Source organism: Nilaparvata lugens, chromosome 5, assembly GCF_014356525.2.
Source record: "Nilaparvata lugens isolate BPH chromosome 5, ASM1435652v1, whole genome shotgun sequence".
In the NCBI taxonomy this organism is placed as follows: domain Eukaryota; kingdom Metazoa; phylum Arthropoda; class Insecta; order Hemiptera; family Delphacidae; genus Nilaparvata; species Nilaparvata lugens.
In genome coordinates this window covers 34337009-34357043 of record NC_052508.1, presented here as the reverse complement: position 1 = coordinate 34357043, position 20035 = coordinate 34337009, and the positions used below count along the sequence as shown (strand labels likewise).

The following is a 20035-nucleotide window of genomic DNA, read 5'->3' as shown; positions in this document are numbered from 1 at the left end:
CATTTGATCAATATGTTGCGGTGTTAAAGAAACATTTGGAACAGCACTCGATTTGAGCGATCACGACTATGTGGAATGAGCATTAGTGTTGAGAAAATATATAATTTCCTATATTCTATTCATAACGTATTTTTTCTTTAAATGAGAATTGATCAATCAAATTGAAAGTGACTCACCTTTTCTTTACAACTACTCAACATAGAAACAATACTAAGACAGACAGATTGGACGGAGAGTGCAGGTGACCAATCATCTGTCAATATCGACAAGCAAATGTGGCCATTGCTATAAACGTGCGGATGTACTGGAATGTTTGATCCTATGAATGTTACCTGGAAAAATCAAACATTAATTTATTTTATAATATTAAATAAACACATTTTTTGTCAAAAATCTGTACAAATGAGAAGTGTACTTTTCGCCTTAGTTTAAAGTACGTATGATAGTAGCCGAGTGATTTTGAAATATCTAATCTCTTCTTTTTCCGAAGAAAAATTATGCACATGATTTGATTTAAATGTTATTTAAACAAGAGTTATATATTTTGAAAATCAATAAATTGAACAAAGTGAATTCAAATTAAAGTTTGAAATTTAATAATCTGGACTTATCGAGGTCTGTTCCATGGAAATAAATACAGAGTCCTCCCGGAAAGTAGTGTCAATGGTTTTTTGACGTGACTGTTGAATGCAGAGTGCTGCCTCGGGCAGCGATGCCGCACAGTTGTTACTACTTGTTACAGGCATTTCCGTCAGACGTTTTTGTGATGCGTCAGAGCATCTTGAGCAACGTAGTGTGACGTGACGAATGAAAATAATTGTCATATTTGAACATCCAAGACTCACCACTAGTGATAAAATTTTCTAAAAGTCTGGGTCCTCATCACAATGAATTGCTCGAGTGAGCGCTGCATTTTGAACTCTGAAGCGTCACAAAAACAGTCGAAAAGAAAGAGAGAAAGTAATCTACAAAGTAATATTTTTGGAATAAAAAATACCAATAAAGTAATTATAATTTACCAAAGAAAGGCTTTAAATTATAACTTACCAAAGAAAGGCTTTATTTAAACTAAATTCTCAATTGAGAGTATTCTTTAGTTTACTATAAATTGGCTCAAGAGACCATTACTCAATTTCAGTCACTTCCGTGGCTCTCACGGAAATGCCTGTGACAACTCTCTAGCTGAGACAAATGGCGCAAAGTCGGCTTTGTTCCCAACATCCCCCACCAATGCAGCACTCTAAAATGTACAGAGGATGAATTGAGGTCGGAAATAATAATTAACATTACTTTCCAGACGGAGCATGTAAGTCTGTAATAAATGAAGATGCTCACACACTAAACGTATAACCTTGTCTAGTATGCTGTGGTAAACAAGTAGTGTTGCCTAAATATTGAAAAATGCTGCAGGTAATGCCAATACCAGGCAATGCTGTCATTTTCAGCCACTACTTGCTTAGACATGGGGATATGGGGGGGGGATGCAGTGAAAAATCGGTTGAGGGAGAATTACTGTTTTCATGAAGGCACAAAATTATGTTTTTTTGACAATATGCTGCTAACATTTTATTTCATAATTAAATTTTATTTCATGAATATATTATTGATAAGAGGCATACAATCCAAACATACCAGTTTTAATGATGAACAATCAAAATTAAGTTTGTTTTTTGATCCTTCAAAATTTATTTAATAATATATGTGAATATTTCCTATTTTAGTTATAATGATGTGTAATATTTCTTCATTTGAAGCATCTAAATTTGGAAATCTGTTTTGTGAAAATATTCTAAGGGCCGGTTTCCAAGCTCAGGATCTATAAGTTCTGGACTTTAGAGTCCAGGACTAAAATAAGCGCTCTAAAATATTTACAAATAATTTAGGTATTCCAAGACATCTATTTGGCTATTCATCTACTCCAAAACTATAACTGAAATGTGTTTGCTCAGTTCAAGCAATACCTACTATTACTTCGGGCCCCACAACTAATTAATGACGTCATAACACGTAGATTGATTCTTCCTAGAATCATAGTAGTTTGTACTAGATTATCAATGCATGCTCTCTACCTATTGTTACTGTATTGTTTTTTATTGGGTAAAATACTATCTAAATTCCAGATGAAAGACATTATTTGTATTTTATTTAATTAAAATTTGAAATATTTTGAAGAATTTTTCGCGACGGTTCTATATGTATTTTGGGGCGCTGAATTCTAATCTGAAATTAGCTGACACACTCCCAAAAAACAAAAAATTTCGGACTTTTTTCAAGTTTTCCATTTAATCTTGAGAACCTTTAACTTTTTGAGAAAAAGCATTCTCTAAAATATTAAAGATAGCCTAATAAAATTTCCAATATTTTTTTAAGATTTCGTCTTGGAGATTCCAGGAGGGAGTATAAGACAAGTCATTCTTATGAATACTCAATTCCATACAGTACAGAACAGTCAAAGTGTATAAATCACCAACTCATACGGAATAGTCAAGTGAACATATAAGTCGATAATACAGCCCTACTCTGTTACTCGTCATATTTTAATTCTTTGAAGCTAGTTCAATCTGAAAGGAACTCTTGTATGCTATAAAAAGCTGCATCAATTAAATACTTTTTCAATTGGTTTTTAAATGTCTGGGTATTTTCAATTCTTTTCAGCATGAGCGGTAGCTTGTTATAGAATAATCTACTAGTATAGCTTGGTTTTTTCTCGAATAGTCTACAATTATGCCTCACCAAGTGATAGTCAGCTCGGTTTCGCGTGTTGTAGTCATGAACGTCAAGATTTTGGCTCAAACCACTTGCTCTTACGAATAAAATAACCTCATAGATGAACAAGCTAGGCACTGTTAGTAGACCCAGTGACCTGAACAGTGGCCTGCAAGAATCTAGCCTATTCGCTTCTCCTATACACCTAACCGCTCTCTTTTGCATCTTAATATCCATATTTTGCTTTGACGAGTTACCCCACACTATGATGGCATACCTTATATGCGACAATAAGAGACCATGGTAGGCTGTTATTAGTAGCTTTTTATCTTTGAGCCTTGCAAGCTCTCTCATGACAAATACTCCAGATGCTATTTTGGCACACAATTTTTCAATATAAGGAGTCCAAGTCAGTCGCCTATCTAATAAAATACCCAAAAAATGAACCTGATCTTCATCATCAAGTTGACAATCATTTAAAAAAATGTTTATCTTCCTATCCACTCCAGCCTGAACCTGCACTCTGTCGGACTTAATCTTTACAATACTGTTGCCCTTTACTGTGGTAAACTCTACACATTTACTCCTGCCAACAACATATGACTTAAACCATTTTAGTTCGACCTCATTTACCCCTAAGTACTGGAGAATTTCCAATAAAATTTTATGATTGACACAATCGAACGCCTTAGATAAGTCTAAGAATATTGCAGCGGCCTTATTACCTGAATCTATTTCCTCTATCAGTCTTTCCACAAGAGCTACTATAGCGGTTTTAGTTGATTTCCCCTTCTGAAACCCATGCTGCTCATCACAGATGAGCTTATTCTTTTTCAGGTGCAGAAGTAGCCTGTTCAGGACTGCCCTTTCAAAAACTTTACTAACTATATTTATTAGAATACTGATGGGCCTATAGTTCTCCACTCTTTCTTTATCACCACTCTTGAAAATTGGCAATATCTTACCCTCCTTCAAACTGTCTGGAAAAATTCCTTCTTCTAATGAGTGGTTGATGAGGTGAGTTAATGGTTCCAATAATTGCTCTTTGCACTCTTTCAAAATCTTACTTGACACTCCATCCAGTCCTGTGGTCTTTTTATTATTTAGACTGTCAATTATGCTAGACAACTGATTTTGAGTTAATACATGAAATTTAAATTGATTTTGAACCAAACTGGCGTTACTCGAATTTATGTTATTGAGACCCCTATTATCGAGTGATTTTTGAAGATTGTTAGCTACTTGTTGGTAATAATTATTGAAAAAATTACAAATATCTGAACATTCAGTGATATACTTGTCAGTATTGTCTTTGATCCTAGGGACACTACTGAATTCATCTTTATGAACTATCTTCCTATTCTTGTTGATGACATCCCACACTGCTGAGTTGAAGTTCACACTGTTAGACAAGATTTCAGCTGTCTTCTTGCATTTCGCCTTCTTGACTTCTTTCTTGTAACTGTTCTTCAAAGCTTTGTAATTTTCTTCACTTGGCATGTCTCTTGATACTTTGAATACGTTATAAGCTTCTTTAACCCTATCTCTCTGAGCAAGTATATCTTCAGTAATCCATTCGTCAATTTTTCCCACCTTATTTTTGACAGGAACCTTTTTTAATGGGCAACAGATACTAATGTGGAATCCTAGAATATTTATGAAACTATTATATTTGTCGTTTGTGTCATTACCATTGTATACCCTACTCCAATTTTCTAACCTTAGTTTCTGCTTTAAACAATTGATGTTACTCTGCTCACATTCTCGCACTTCTTTCGACAATTTACTACTACCAGCTGTACTTTGGACCTGCATTCTCACCTCTAGAATTTGATAATTGTGGTCGGATAATTCTGAACTGTCTAATCTAATCTTACAGTCTTCTATGTTAGTGAGTGTATTATCAATTATTGTTTGAGTTGTTTGAGTCACTCTTGTATAGTCATGTACTTTGATTTGTAGATTATTCATGTTTATAATATCTTTCAAGTCATCCGTCATTTTATTTTGTGTTGCAAAGTTTGTGTTAAAATCGCCTACTACAATCACCTTTGAATAACGAGTAGTAGTTATCTCTAAGAGTTCGTTGAACAGCTCACAAAAATTGTCCCAATCCCCGTTAAGGTGACCTGTAAATAACTAGCACAGCTACTTCGAAACCTTTGTCAGATTTCACTCTTACCCCTGTCACTTCCAGATCCATCTCCTCAGAGAACCTTTCATCATACTCCAAACTATGTATTTCAATGCTTTTATCATTTTTAGAAAATGGACTCCACCACTTCGATGCGCTTCCCTACAGTAAATTGCTCTTAAAGAATAATGGGGTAGAGTTATTTGCGACATTTAATTTACTTTCAACCCATGCTCAGTAAAAATTGCCAAATCAGGAAACTCTTGTATTAGAAAAACCTCTAGTCTATCAATCTTATTACGAATATATTAAATATTCTGATGGAAAACCGCAAAAACTTTCTTACTAATATTTGTTAAATTATCATTATCCTTTAATCTTGATACTTCTAACTGATTTGGAGTTAGAAATTCTTCGTTGCCAGTACAAGAGTTGCCCTCATTTAAATTATTCTCATCAACAATAATTGATAGAGCTGCCGATACATTATCAACTAATTCCCCCTCCCAGTTTTGAGCCATTTTACTAAAAAAGGCTCAGTAACGAGTGAAGTTCGAGAGGATTGCAGACGGCTTTCAATCATCTTTTTTTTGTAACCTTGAGGTTGTGAATGAAAGTCATACATAATTTCGCTCCTGGGTTTTGGAAGATTTTGTGTTATAAATAGTCACGGATAAGTACAAATTTTGTATTAATTTCATTATTAATTGTTTCTTGATCACGTTTTATCATTTTGTTTTAGATTTTAATTCTTAATTCTATTTTATAAGCCAAACATCGTTTAGAGGTTATTTTGAGGTTAGGTTTTCGAGATTTAAAAATAAACATAGATAGTTTATTTGACTAAAATTATAACCAAATTAAAATCCTATCATTTATAAATCAATTATTATTATTGCAAGTAATATAATTTCTTAGATAGGAAGATGAGCTCAAGTAGAACACCGAAGGTTATTAATAGAAATGTAAACATAGCGGGAGTACTTACGCGTTCCCAAAACCAAAATTCAAAAACGCCAAAACCAAAAACCCCAGTTCCTCAAACTACTTTAGCCGAAAAAGTTGCTCAACTACAAAGTAGCCACACTAATTTAAAAAACCAATTAGAAGTAACTCTAAAAACGTCTGAGGAAGAAAGGTTAGGGATGGTAGAAGAAATTAAATCTTTGGAACTGATTATAAAATTACAAGATGAAGACCATAAAAAAGAAATACTAAATCTAAAAAATCAATGTAGTCTAATGTCGGAGGAAATAAAGAAACTAAAATCTAAATTTGATAATACTAAATGTATGATAGAACCTCCGTCCAAATGCAAAAAAATAGAATCTAACCTAAATGATGGGAAATGCTCTGAAAATGGTCGAAATAAAACGTACAGTGAGGTTTTGAAGACAGCAACCAAAAATATAGCTGAGGGAAATAAAGATAGGAAAGGGAGAGTTCTGCTACTGACGTCCAGTCATGGACGTGATTGCAGTGATCTCCTTGATAAAAGATTGAAAAATAAATTTGATGTCCAATGTTTTTTCAAGCCAAGTGCATCAATTAATGCAGTTGTAGAGTCAGCTAGGGAACAAACTAAAGACTTTGATGAAAATGACTATCTAATTGTACTGGGTGGCTCAAATAATATAAATGAACCTAACTTGAATCATCTTCCTCAAGTAACAGAAAAAATCAAGGAAATTGTGCCACTCAGCAAAAAAACAAACTTAATAATAAGTACTATTCCTAATAGGTTTGATAGGCCAGAATTAAATGAAGCAATCAATTCGACAAACAAATCAATCCATAATACAATCAACAGCCTAAAAAATAAGAATTCTAAACAACTGGGGATTTGTTTTCTAAATGAAAGGCTGAAAAGACATAACTTCACTAATCATGGGTTGCATCTAAATCGATCTGGCAAAGTAATCTTTTGTAATAGATTGGCAGAGCTGATTGAAAGCCGTTTGCAATCCTCTGGTTTAAAAACAGTCAAAAAAACAAATAACTATTTTTTAGTAAATTGGCTCAAAACAGGGAAAGGGAAATAGCTACAAATGCTAGAGATAGAGTAGCACAAGATGGTAAGGTTTTTAGTATTTATCATCAAAATATTCAGTATCTTCGCAACAAAATTGACAGATTAGAAGTATTTCTTAAACAGGAGGATCCTGACATTGTTATTTTCACAGAGCATGGCTTAAAAATAAAGGAAATAAATCAAGTTAGGATTCCAGGCTATTCACTGAGATCAGAATTTTGTAGAATAGCTCATAGAAGTGGTGGTGTATGTATATTCACTAGCAATGCTAAACATACCCAAACTTATGAACTGGATTTTGTTAAGAGATTTTCTGTTGAGATGGATTTAGAGGTGACGGGACTAAGGTTAAAAATTGATGATCGATTTGAGGTAGCAGTGTTAGGTATCTATAGGTCACCAAATGGAGACTGGCAAAAATTTTGTGAGCTGCTCCATACACTTTTGGAAATTACAACCGCTCGTTTCACAAATGTTATAGTAGTAGGAGATTTCAATACCGATTTTGCCAGGCAGGATAAAATGACAGAGGATATTAGAGATATTATTAATATGAATAATTTAGAAATTAAGGTCCACGAATATACAAGAGTAACTCGAACTTCACAGACAATTATTGATAATATCCTCACAAATATAGAAGGTTGTAATGTCAGGTTAGGTAGCTCAGATCTATCAGATCATAACTATCAAATTTTAGATGTTAAGTTGCAGGGCCAGAATCCAAGCAGAAAAAAACTTTTGTGAAAGAAATTCAGCAATATGAGCTAGGAAATATAATTGTTTGAAGCAGGAACTGCTTCAAGAAAATTGGAGTAGTGTTTATAACAGTTGTAACCTAAATTACAAATATAAGCAATTCATTGATACTCTAAGATTTCACATTAGTGTATGCTGTCCAATAAAAAAAGTCAAAGTAAAAAGTAAATTAAACAAAGTAGATGAATGGATAACTGAAGATATTCTTACTCAAAGAAATATTGTTAGGGAAGCTTATGAGGAATTTAAATTAGTGAGGGATGTTCCGAGTGAAGTCAAATACAAATGTCTAAAGAAAAACTATGCAAAAGAAGTGAGGAAAGCTAAGTGTAAGAAAACAGCTGAAATATTAACAACTAGTACCAATTTTAACTCTGCTGTTTGGGAGGTAATTAATAGAAATAGGAGAGCAGCTCAAAAAGATACAGTTACTAATGTCCCTAGGATAATCGATGAACATGGAAATTATATGGATGATAGTAAGACATTTGTAACTTTTTCAATAAGTATTATCAACAGGTTGCATATAATCTCCAAAAGTCACTGAACACTAATACTTGTAATACAACTACATTAAATGCTGAGCCAATTGAAAAGGTATTTAAATTTCATCCATTATCAAGAGATGAGTTGTCAAGAATAATAAAAAATTTGAATAACAAAAAAACAGTAGGATTGGATGGGGTCTCAAGCAAAATTTTAAAAGAATGTGAAAATGAATTACTGGACCCTTTATTGCATCTCCTTAATACTTCACTAGAGCAGGGTATTTTCCCTGATGATCTGAAACAAGGAAAAATTTTGCCAATTTTCAAGAGCGGTGATTCTGAAAGAGTTGAAAATTATAGACCATTAGTATTCTAAATGTAATAAGTAAAATTTTTGAAAGAGTAGTTTTAAATAGGCTATTGATGCACCTGGAAGAAATTAATTTCATATGTGATGAACAGCATGGGTTCCAGAAAGGGAAATCTACTAAGACTGCAATAGTATCCCTTGTTGAAAGACTAATAGATATAATAGATTCAGGTGAGAAGGCAGCCGCAATATTTCTTGATTTATCCAAAGCTTTTGATTGTGTGAACCATAGAATATTATTGGAAATACTAAAAACTGTAGGTGTGAATGGTATAGAACTAAAATGGTTTGAATCATATCTCATAGGTAGAAACCAGTGTGTTGAGCTTACCAAGGTGGATGGGAATGAAATAGTAAAAATTAAATCTCAAAAACTGGAGGTCCAGGCTGGAGTACCTCAAGGCTCAATTCTGGGTCCCTTACTGTTTCTGTTGTATGTGAACCAATTACCAAAAGAGTTAAAAGATCACAGAGCTCTGTTGTTTGCTGATGACACATCGCTTATCTTTAACAATTATTTATTAGATAGTCTAGAAATAAATGCTTTTACTGGAGTACAGTCAATTGTCCAATTCTTGAAGCAAAGGCAATTAACAATAAATAGTAAGAAATGTCAATTCCTACAATTCAAAAGTAAATATAATTCAGTAGAGGATAGAGAAATAAATGTGTTTGTAGAGGAAAATGAATTAGACCAAGAAGAGAAAGTAGCATTCTTGGGAATTTTATTGGACAGGAAATTAACATGGCATCCTTACATTGAGAGGATATGTAATAAGATATCATCTGGGGTATTTGTCCTGCGGCAGCTTGCTAGGCTGAATGATAAAAAACTACTGTTAACTGCTTACCATGGACTTATACTATCTCATATTAGGTATGCTATTTTAGTATGGGGTAATTCATCTCAACAAAATATGGACAGGGTGTTTAAGATTCAAAAGAAGGCACTCAGATGTATAGAGAAAGTGAATAGGTTAGACTCTTGTAGGCCTTTATTTAAAAAGCTTGGTCTATTAACTGTGCCATCTTTGTATGTATATGAAGTTGTAATGCATGTGAAAACGAGTGGTGTGATCCAGAATTCAGATGTTCATGAGTATAATACGCGAAACAGAGCAGATTATCATATAATGGGTCACAATAGTAGGTTATTTGAACAAAAACCAGATTATATTGGTAGGAAATTTTATAACAAGCTACCTCAAATCTTGAAAAGTAATGATGATTTGAAGATTTTCAAAAAACAAATTAAAAAATATTTAGTTGATAGAGCTTTTTATAGTGTACAAGAATTCCTTTCAAACCTAAACTAGGTTGAACTACTTAGTGTTAGAATTATTATGTAATAACATGACTTGTCTTATACTCCATGACTGGAGTCTCTAGGACGTAATCTTAAAAAAAAAAAAAATCTCTGCTAACCTTTTACAGAATATTACTTTGCCGGATCGATATAGATGCAGTCCATGGTTGGTAAAGTTTTCTCTTTCCAACCTCTCATTCAAGAAACATACCCCCAACTGATTAGAATTTTTGTTTTTCTGGTTGTTTATAGTTTTGTGAATTGCTATATTTGTTTGGCTAATCGTTTGATTCAGTTCTGGCATGTCAAATCTACTTGGAATCGTGCTTATAATTACGTTTGTTTTCAGACTGAGTGGAACAATGCCATTTATTTTCTCAGTTACTTCAGGAAGGTGGTCCAGGTTTGGTTCATTTATGTTATTTGAACCGCCCAGCACTATAAGAAAATCATTCTTGCTGAAGTCTTTTGTTTGCTCTCTTGCTGACTCAACGACTGCTTTTATTGGTGCACCAGGCTTGTAAAAACTTTGAACGTTATACCTATGTTTTAGTGTTTTATCAAGTATGTTACTGCATTCTCGACCATGGCTTGATGTGAGAAGCAAGACTCGACCTTCCCTTATATTATTCGTCCTTGAATTATTTTTTGATGCAGACTTTAAAACCTCACTGTAACTTTGTTTATTCTCTAAACAAAACTCTTCTATTATATTTCCCACTTCAATTGGTTTCAATGAAGATTCAACAACAGTTTTATTTTCAATTTTTGATTTTAGTTTCTGTATTTCTTCCGCCATTGAATGACACAAGTCTTTCAGATTCATAATTTCCTTTTTATGCTCTTCTTCTTGCATTTTTACTATCAGTTCAAGAGATTTTATTTCATTCCCCAACCCTATCCCTTCCTCCTGAGATTTTTTCAACATATCTTCTAATTTTTCATTCAGCTCGGTTTGACTACTCAGCAACTGAGCGACTTTTTCATCCATGGTGACTTTTAAGAGCAGGAGATTTTGTTTTATTATTTGCAATAGGAGCAGGAGATTTTGTTGTGTTATTTGTAACAAGAGCAGGAGATTTTGTTTTGTTATTTGTAATAAGGGATCGTGTTGCAACTGTATTTGCTGGACTGCTTGGCTTATTTTTCCCCATTTCAAGTTTAGCACTAATTGGATAGATGTTTGAATGAGATTAACTTTATTTGTTATTGAGATTTTTAATATTTATTATTATTATTTTTTTAACTAAAGTGTTTATGTACTCTTGTTATATTATCTTGCAATTTGATTTAAATCAGTCAACTATAAAGGTACTTTATTGATATAGAATCAATCCAGGAAATAGGTACGGGATAGACAAGTACAGTGGAATACAGAAATCAATGCTATAAATATCCAAAGAAGTAATTTTTTACCGTTTTTATTTGTATATATTTATTTTAGTTTAAATAATGGGAAAAGACTTCATTTAAAGTTCGCCTGTGCCCCGTCGTGCCCCGGGCCAAAGGCGAACACCACAAGGTGCTATGTTCACAACACAATACAAAGCAACTTGCTCATTTAGAAATCCGTTCCAGTCTGATAATTTGTGAAGCGACAGTAATTAAGTAGTAATAGCTATGAAAAATGCTGGTTTATCAAAGGTGCCGAAAGAAGAGATTTGAAGATGATTTGGTAGGAGAGAAATAAGGAAAAAAGGATAAAACTATTATTGAGACTTTTTGAGGCTTTTTTTGACGTGAATAAATTTTAATCTACTATCAGTTCCTGTGGAAATTTAAATTGATAAATAATTAGGAGTTATTATTATTAAGTTATGATTTTCCTAATAATTTTAACTATTATGATTCATTTTTTTCAACTTTCTATTACTATTGAATAATCTTTATTCTCAGAATAAGTTAAGGTTTCAGGTAAGCTAAAAGAAGGGCTATAATATAAGTTGTCTTTTTTTATAATAATCAAATTAATTGAGATGTTATTAGCTAACTTTAGAATCCTAAACTGTATGAAAAACAAGAACCTAGTTAATTGTAATTCGGAATCAATGGGCTATGTCTATACTATGTGAAAATACTATAGATATCGTGATTCAGAAAGAACTAGGTGAACGTTGAGGTAATCTTATCAAGTTGATAAGATCCTGAATGCAGCCAGCAATTCGAAGTACTTTGCGAGGTAAAATTGAAAAAAATCCGTTATTTCTCTACCTGATAAGACTTCAACCGAAGCCTCGGCTAAAACTTACGAAAAACTAACCTCCAAACGAAGTAGGTATTAACTAATAGAGAATAAAATGATAATTACAGTTGGTCCATAACAACTTAGCACAATTCTATAAAAATAATTACTTAAGAATATCACAGATAGGCCTTATACGATGTATATCTGAATTTAACCAGAGAAATATAAAAATTTTGAAGACGCGATGTCACCAGCAATTCATGTCTGCAGGCAGGCCTGCCAACTTCAATAAATTGAGTGGTCGCGCAGGACTCTACGATTTTTGATTCCGGAGCTAGGAGTTTTCAAAAAAGGGGTATTTTTTAAGGCGTTCTCAAAATTATGCAAACCTACCACTTCTACCCTATACAACTAGAATCGTTTTCTAGTAATGATAGAAAGCCACACATCTCGTGAATTAACAATATTAATTCTGAACAGAATTCCTTAGGTAGCTGTGTTATTTACTCCTGTAATGTTAAAAAGTAAATACTACCAACAACACAACATCAGTGACAACCTGTTCCAATTTATGATAAATATCGGGGCACCAAACTCCGCTCTGGAGTAACAAAAGCATATAAAAATTATTACGAAAGAAGAAATTATAATAAATATTCATAGTTCATACAGAAAGGTTCTATCTAATCACAGTAGATTGAGATTAATTCCCAGAGGAATGCAAAAATTTCTCTCACAAAAGCATGTTAAATTTTAATCCCGATTAATTTCACGTGAACCAAATCACAGAAGACCATTTCAAACAGATAGCTTATCTGATTGGTTCTACTGGAATTAATCAGGATTAAAATTTAACCGGCTTTTGTACAACTGCCACTAAGTACCTGATTGAATTAGGCACAAAAGTTCAACAGCTGAGTCATAATTTTGTCTCAGACCCACACACATGCACTCGCTCACTCACTTCCATCATCAACAGACGACGAAATTATCAGCTGTTTTTCCAAGGATGGATAAATTCGTTTAATGTCCTTCAGCTAGTTTCCCCAGGGATGAGACCTAGTGCAATCGATTTTTTATATTATAAACCTACTATGTTCTGAATTTCGTGAGAATCGTTAGAGCCGTTTTCGAGATCCGGTGAAATACAAGCATATAAACCTCTAAACATTTAAACATCTAAACAGAAATTGCTCGTTTAATAGTATAGGATTTAGAATACCTAGACTTGCCGACATTATATTGTATGAATAAAATTGTTCCAAATTTGTATGAATGTTTGGGTACCAAAATTGCTATGCAATATTCTTTTGCAATAAAGAATTATCAATGATATTATTCAACTTTTTATAAGTAACCTTAACATTTAAAAAGCAAAGCCTCCCTTACTTAGCTTTTAATATCCTATTAAAATATTTGTCATGTAGTTTTCCTGATGTAATGTAGTACTTTCTAGTCTCAAAAATAATATCAAGAAGATACTTTATTTCTATTTTGAAAGAGATAAGAAACGATGGTATATATTTTTACAATATTATGAAAACAGAAAGACCAAAGGTAAATAATGTCCTTTGGAAGATTAGAATGTAAGATATGAATTTTATTGTCATACACTGACTAATGTTAAAAACTTAAGGGTTGGGAATTGGGGTACTTTGGGGGGGGGGCATTACACTTGGATTGGGGGGGGCATGCGCCATTGCTCTTGGGGGGGCTGGGCACCCCTGCTTGTGATAATTCCTGCGACAATTGGGTACACAACAACAGAATCCCTAGATTTAAAACCCCAAATTTACCATTACTTTTCACAAACGAATATTAGAAAAATGATAAACAAACCATATTCATTGAAATGGGAGACCGTGAAAATAAAATTTGTAATTGGATTTTTGTTGGTTACCATATCAGATGTGATAACACGCATCAGCACTCTTATTTCGCCGCTTGCCTATCGCCAGTAGATCATCGATCTACATGTGATGGCGTCATTGTTTATCATAGCTTCAGTTGTGGGGCCTGAAGTAATAGCTGACCGAAGCGAAGCTGAGGTCTTAGTTTCGACTCGATCGGATTTTGTCTGTTTGTTTGTACCACAGTTACAGTCGCAGTTATTGTCCTATTTGGATGAAATTTGGTATGCAAGTTCTTTGAAACAAGGCGCAGAAACGTATGTGTAACGATTTTTGATAAGACCTCCGGTTTTAATATAAATTGTGCCGCTCTAAAATGTGCTGTATTGAATGAATGGTATCGTTGGAATGCTATAGACAGAGGACAAGATTTGTCAGCGGTGAACCTTGAAACTTCTGAGCCGCTCCAAATCATACTGTATTTATTAATTGAAGAAAACTTCTCACTTGATTACACCCATTTCTTCTTCCCTTTTCAACACGATATTTCCCTGTTTCATAGATGAATAGTTTCTAGACCTACCGTGTGCTGTATTGAATGAATGGTATTGTTGGAATGCTATCGATAGAGGACAAGATTTGTCAGCGGTGAACCTTGAAACGTCTGAGCCGCTCCAAATCATACTGTATTTATTAATTGAAGAAAACTTCTCACTTGATTGCACCCATTTCTTCTTCCCTTTTCAACACGATATTTCCCTGTTTCATAGATGAATAGTTTCTAGACCTACCGAACCGGCCGGAGACATCACAGCTTAGTTAGCTCTTGTTTTTGTTTTAGTATGAGATCGGAAACCGACTTGTGAGCATAAACATTCTGTATAGGCATAACAAGCCGCCATAACATTGAATCCATTTTTCATGAAAAACATTATTAGCAACCTCCTGTCATTTAGAATCAATTCCGTCTCACTATCGTCTGTGAGACGATTCATAGTCTAAATTGCCTACTGCATATTCCATTCTTCTGTCAGTTGACCGATTTCTTATAATTAATTGTTAGAAAATTTGTAATATTGTAAATATGTGGACGATATGAAGGTACCTCCTTGAGAGACATATATAAGTCCGGTGTCCCTGAAAACAATGTCTTTAGCACTTTCAATGGAGAAAATAATAGATGACATGGATAAATCTTCACAATATACTGTACTTTCTTAATGGTCCTTCTCATTAGTTTGAAAGTTGTAGGCTATTCATGAGCGAGGTCTACTGTTCGCAGAACTACTAGTAGGTATTGGTTCAAGTCCAGAACTTAATTTTAAAACCTACCTCAGTCGAGGGTTTAAAATTAAGCTTTTTCAAGTTCTGGACTTAACGATTTTTGATAAATCCTTGACTCGAGAAGAGGCGAGAATCTAATTCAAGTCCTGAGCTTATAAGCCATTCACTCAGAAAGCGAAATTGTAAACTCCAGAGTCTAACGTGATCTCTAAACTCCAGGGTCATTTTTTATGTCCTCGACTACGTTAACACACTGGCTCGGAAAGCCAATTTTCTGACTGCAGAGCTTAAAGCCAGTTTAAGTGTAGTACTTAGCTAAATGCCGAGCTCGGAAACCGACCCTAAGAGTGAACATTTTGTGAAGTGAACAACTACAAGGCTTAAGCAATTTTAGACTTCGTGTAAGTTAGGTATCTATATTTGGGAGAGTATAAGCATAAGGTTACCTTATTTTTTCTCTCCCTATCATTTTGATGATATACTTATTGTAAGAAAAAATATTATCATGTTTAAAACTAGAGTGCTATATTAGTACGGTAATGTTAGTGAGTTAATGTTTTCAAAGAGCCAATAAATTAAAAGTAGCCTACATTAATATGATACAGCTATATAGATTATGATATTTTTCAGTTGAAAAACGTTTTGCGCTGCTAATTTGAAGCTTCTCGTCAGTTGGGCTTCAACATTTCTATTAACTAACAAAATCAGATAGAAAAATCAATGATATGCTGACAAAACGTATAAACAAGTTTCAATGACTATAATATTACGCCAAACAATTGTGATTTTATATTCACCTCAGGAGAATCGAACGGGTATTTAGGACTAAATTTAAATTGTAACTGGAACACTTCTCCTTCATATAAAGTTCCTTCAGCACCTTTCATATGAACAGTCCATCTATAAAAATAAAAATAATTCATAATTATTCACTGAAGCTCAACTTGAAAGGAGGTATAAAATTGAAATCTTCATGAAAATAATAGTTATGTTTGCAGACGGCCTGAGGGTCATTTATCATTGCTATGAGTAAACTGTGAGGTGTTTTGTTTCTTGAGAAATTTCAATAAAGATTTAATTTCAAATTAATGAAATTGAATGAGGTGGTAATAATTGATTAATCAAATTCATTATGATAAGGATTGTCCAAATATTCATAATCAATATAGTTGTGTGTCACACATTACTTGCGATGATTGCATTTGCTTCTCCATTCGCACCAACCCTGATTTAAATATAACTACAGGAGACAGGACTGAATAATTTTTAGAAATACAGTACATTATCTTTCAATTATGGAGAAATACCACCACATTATTACAATTTTGAGTGATTTTCAAATATTTTACAGATTTAGTTTACGATTACATGAGTGCCAAACGTTTTCTTCAAGTAATACTTGACTTATCAGTTCTGGATGTGACTAATTGACAGAAACGATTTCTTCCACGAAATCTGTAAGCACCAATTCGAATATCAGTGAATTTTTAGATTCTTGAGAGACGAAACTTTATTACTCATTCAACAGTGCAAATTTTGCTTCAAAGTATACTAACTAGTTAGTATATGTCCACGCTCCACGTTATAATGATAGTATTTGATCAACATTGGTTTCCTATCAAAATATTCGATCTCAATTATAAAAATGTATTAGGTTAAATCATTGAAAAATATATTTTCTTGACAAATAAAATATAACTTGAATATTTTAAACAATAATGAGCAGTAAATATTAAGCTGCGTACAGATATACGCGCCTCCAACCCGCTCCGCGCAAGCTCCGCACTCGTCCGCCATCGCTTCGCCCCCGCTCTGCACTCGCACCGATCATGAACGTTACGGGAGATGTTAGCTCTTCTCGCGTTCCACTCTTGCTCCCCGGTCGATCATCAATCGCTCTGCTCGAGTGATGTTTGGTTGCGGAGCAGAGCGAAAGTCTGTACGCACCTTTAGGCCTACATCAGATATACGAAAGAATGCTGTGGCGACGCTGTTCTCCTATCTTTCTCCACTCTCCACTATAGTACATGGACCCTTATACATGCGACCATATTGATGCTTGTTGAGAAGTTGTAGTATATTTTGATATAATGATATATTATGGAATAGACATGATGAGTCTTGCTGCAAAATTAACATTGATGTCATGACTTCTATCTATATAGACCTTGCTCATAGCCAATATGCTAACCTTCATGATAGTCTGATAATTTCATAATATAATTATAAAAAATATCATTTTTCAACAAATGTATTGGAATGTTAGCTATTCCTTGAAAATAAACTGAAATAAGTTGTTCTTACAAGCTCAAATTTTGCTCAGCCTGGTCACCGTCCACTTCTACACCCGGTGGCGGCTCCTTCATCAGAGACATCAGCTCCTTCTGTAGCCGACGCTGCAATAAATCAAATAACATTAACATAACAAATGTCTGTAAACATAAAAAGTAGCCAGCAAATAAAAAATATTGCCAATAAAACATTCACAATGAGACATAATAATTCAAGAATAAATTGTGAAATTAAAGTGCTATGATGTGTTACTGCTTTGGTATAACAGCTATATACTTCTAATACAATTCCCTATTTGTTGGTTCCTACTCAAAAATATTTCATTTCTGTATCTCTATCCCGTTTATCATTCAACGTTTCTTGTTAATACAATCTAACTAATAGAACAAATAAAAGTAATTAAATAAAAAAGTATAGATTTTTCAACAAGAAACACAGAACAACACATCACATACAGAGTGCTCTGAAAAAAGGTGCCCATAAGCCAGGGGGTGATTTTTCACATCAAAATAAGAAAAAAGTTCTAATTAACATAGGTCCGCAAAATGCCTAGTTACCAAGTTATACAGAGTGAAAGATTTCGTCTGAATTTTAGTTCCTCTACCCTACGGGCTACGGGTATTTGTTGGCTGTTAATTATGATGTTAAATTCAGCGTACTTTATGTAAAATGAACTGAGAAATTAAATAAAACCGTTTCCAGACCATTAGCTACAGTAATTTTCAAGATATGTGACGAAATACGCGAAACTTGGTCCCGGAAAAGCAAGTTCCTTTAAGGCTGGCCGGCACACTTTTTTATTATTTAAATTGGATAATCTTCTTCAATATAATTGTTAAGATCATTATAAAAGAGAGAAAAATTGGCAAATGAAATTTTTAAGTGATCTAATAAGCGAGTTATGGTTTGTTGGAGTGCTAACTTTCCAGATTCCGTCTTCTTTCCAGATCATAAACGGTTTCGACTATATTATTAGAACTTCTCTTGAAAATTCAAAAAAATTATCTTTCCAAACTGAAACATTTTATTGAATAAAAAAGTAGCATTTTTGTAAATTTGATAACTTGTTTATTTTGGCATTAATTGCAAAAAACGCATATTAACAAAGCCAATGATATACTGAATGTAAAAACTCCAATGGAAAATTTAAAACAGTTTATGATCTGGAAAGAAAACGGAGTTTAGCACTTCCATAACCCATAACTCGCTTATAATGATCTTAAAAATTATATTGAATAAGATTATCCAATTTAAATAAAAATAAAAAGATGTACCGAACAGCCTCAAGGTTTGAAGCAGATTTACTATGTTAAATGTATAATAAAAAACAAACAAAACAGCATACAAAATTGGTATGACAAATGATAAGATGAACATAATTCAGAATATTAAATATTTTTACTATTTTTTATATATTAAACATTTTTACAGCAAGTTACACTACCGTACCCTATAAACCTCCAAGCAAATGGGAAAATAATTCCCAATGATTCTATGATTAAATTTGTTTTTTAATCTTCTAAGAACCAAGATATAATGAAGGCAAATAATCAATCAATCAATATTAAAACGTTTACTTTAAAAGGAATCAATTGCAAAGCAATTAAACAGTGAGGGAGTTTAAAGTGACTACAAATGCTAATAGAACTAAAAATTAGAGAAAATTACAATATTTTATGCGGCAAATGAAGTAAATAAAGTAGCCTAAGTAAATTTTAAATTTATCTGGTTACTGTACATTTGTATTTATTTGGCGATTCAATATTGTGCACATGTTTCTAGAAGGAGCAATGATGAAGAACTGATATAACACTGCTATTGATAGATCATATAGTTTACAAACGAAATTATTTTACAAACTTACTTCAAATGCAATGAAGCTGAACATTTCACCATAACTTTTCATTCTACACAGATGAATAAATTTGGTTTTATCATAACCTACTAGAATTTTTTCAAGGTTATAGTGCTACTGACAAAAAAAAGAAAGCTTGATAAAAAAAATATGCTAAAAATAAAACAATAATTACAGCTGTAGCTCTGTGTTGAATAGAAACCAATGCTTTCTGTTATAAGCTAATTGAAATAATTAAATTTTACTTTCCTTGCCCTATTACCATAGGTAAGGAAAGTATTGCTTTCCGGAAAAATTAAGGTACCCCAATTTCTACATTTCTATAAGTTTCAAGGTCCCCTGAGTCCGAAAAAGTGGTTTTTGGGTATTGGTCTGTAGTAGACTTGAGATGCGCGTGAACACTAGCGTCAGTTGATCAATTTTCATAACGGCAAGGAAAGTTGTGTGAGTGCGCCACACCATATTTTTTTATTTCAATAAGGAAAATTTAGAATAATTATCATTTTACAAATCATACAAGTTATTGGTCTACACTATCTTCTGTTTTAACGTGAAAATGAGAAATAAAAATCAAACAGAATTTAATCCCCAAAAATCTGTTCAGATTCTTAAATATGCTTATATTTATCTACTTTATATTCAATGCATATCTAGCATTTTTCGTACAGTAGACGATTCATTATAGTATTCATTGAGATTATGTAACAAAATATTAGTGTGCAAACAACTTAAATCTGATTCAACTTTAAAATTTGGCAACCACTTGAGAAAAAG

The 20035-nt window shown here is 33.1% G+C and overlaps 1 protein-coding gene across 4 annotated transcripts in view; it reads right to left on the bottom strand.

Moving 5' to 3' along the window:
- Positions 1 to 69: 69 nt before the first annotated feature.
- Positions 70 to 20035, bottom strand: part of LOC111059848 (ubiquitin-conjugating enzyme E2 W) — a 30907-nt gene continuing 10941 nt past the window's right edge. For 3 of the 4 annotated variants that reach the window (XM_039428246.1, XM_039428247.1, XM_039428244.1), the window contains 3 exons: positions 17419 to 17510; positions 15912 to 16014; positions 102 to 332 (listed from right to left, as the gene is read on the bottom strand). In XM_039428246.1, the coding sequence (XP_039284180.1) occupies positions 153 to 332; positions 15912 to 16014; positions 17419 to 17510 (375 nt within the window). In that variant the 3' untranslated portion in view covers positions 102 to 152. Of the gene's footprint in view, positions 333 to 15911; positions 16015 to 17418; positions 17511 to 19270; positions 19421 to 20035 lie in introns of those variants that run through there. The other variant, XM_039428245.1, reaches the window with a different exon arrangement.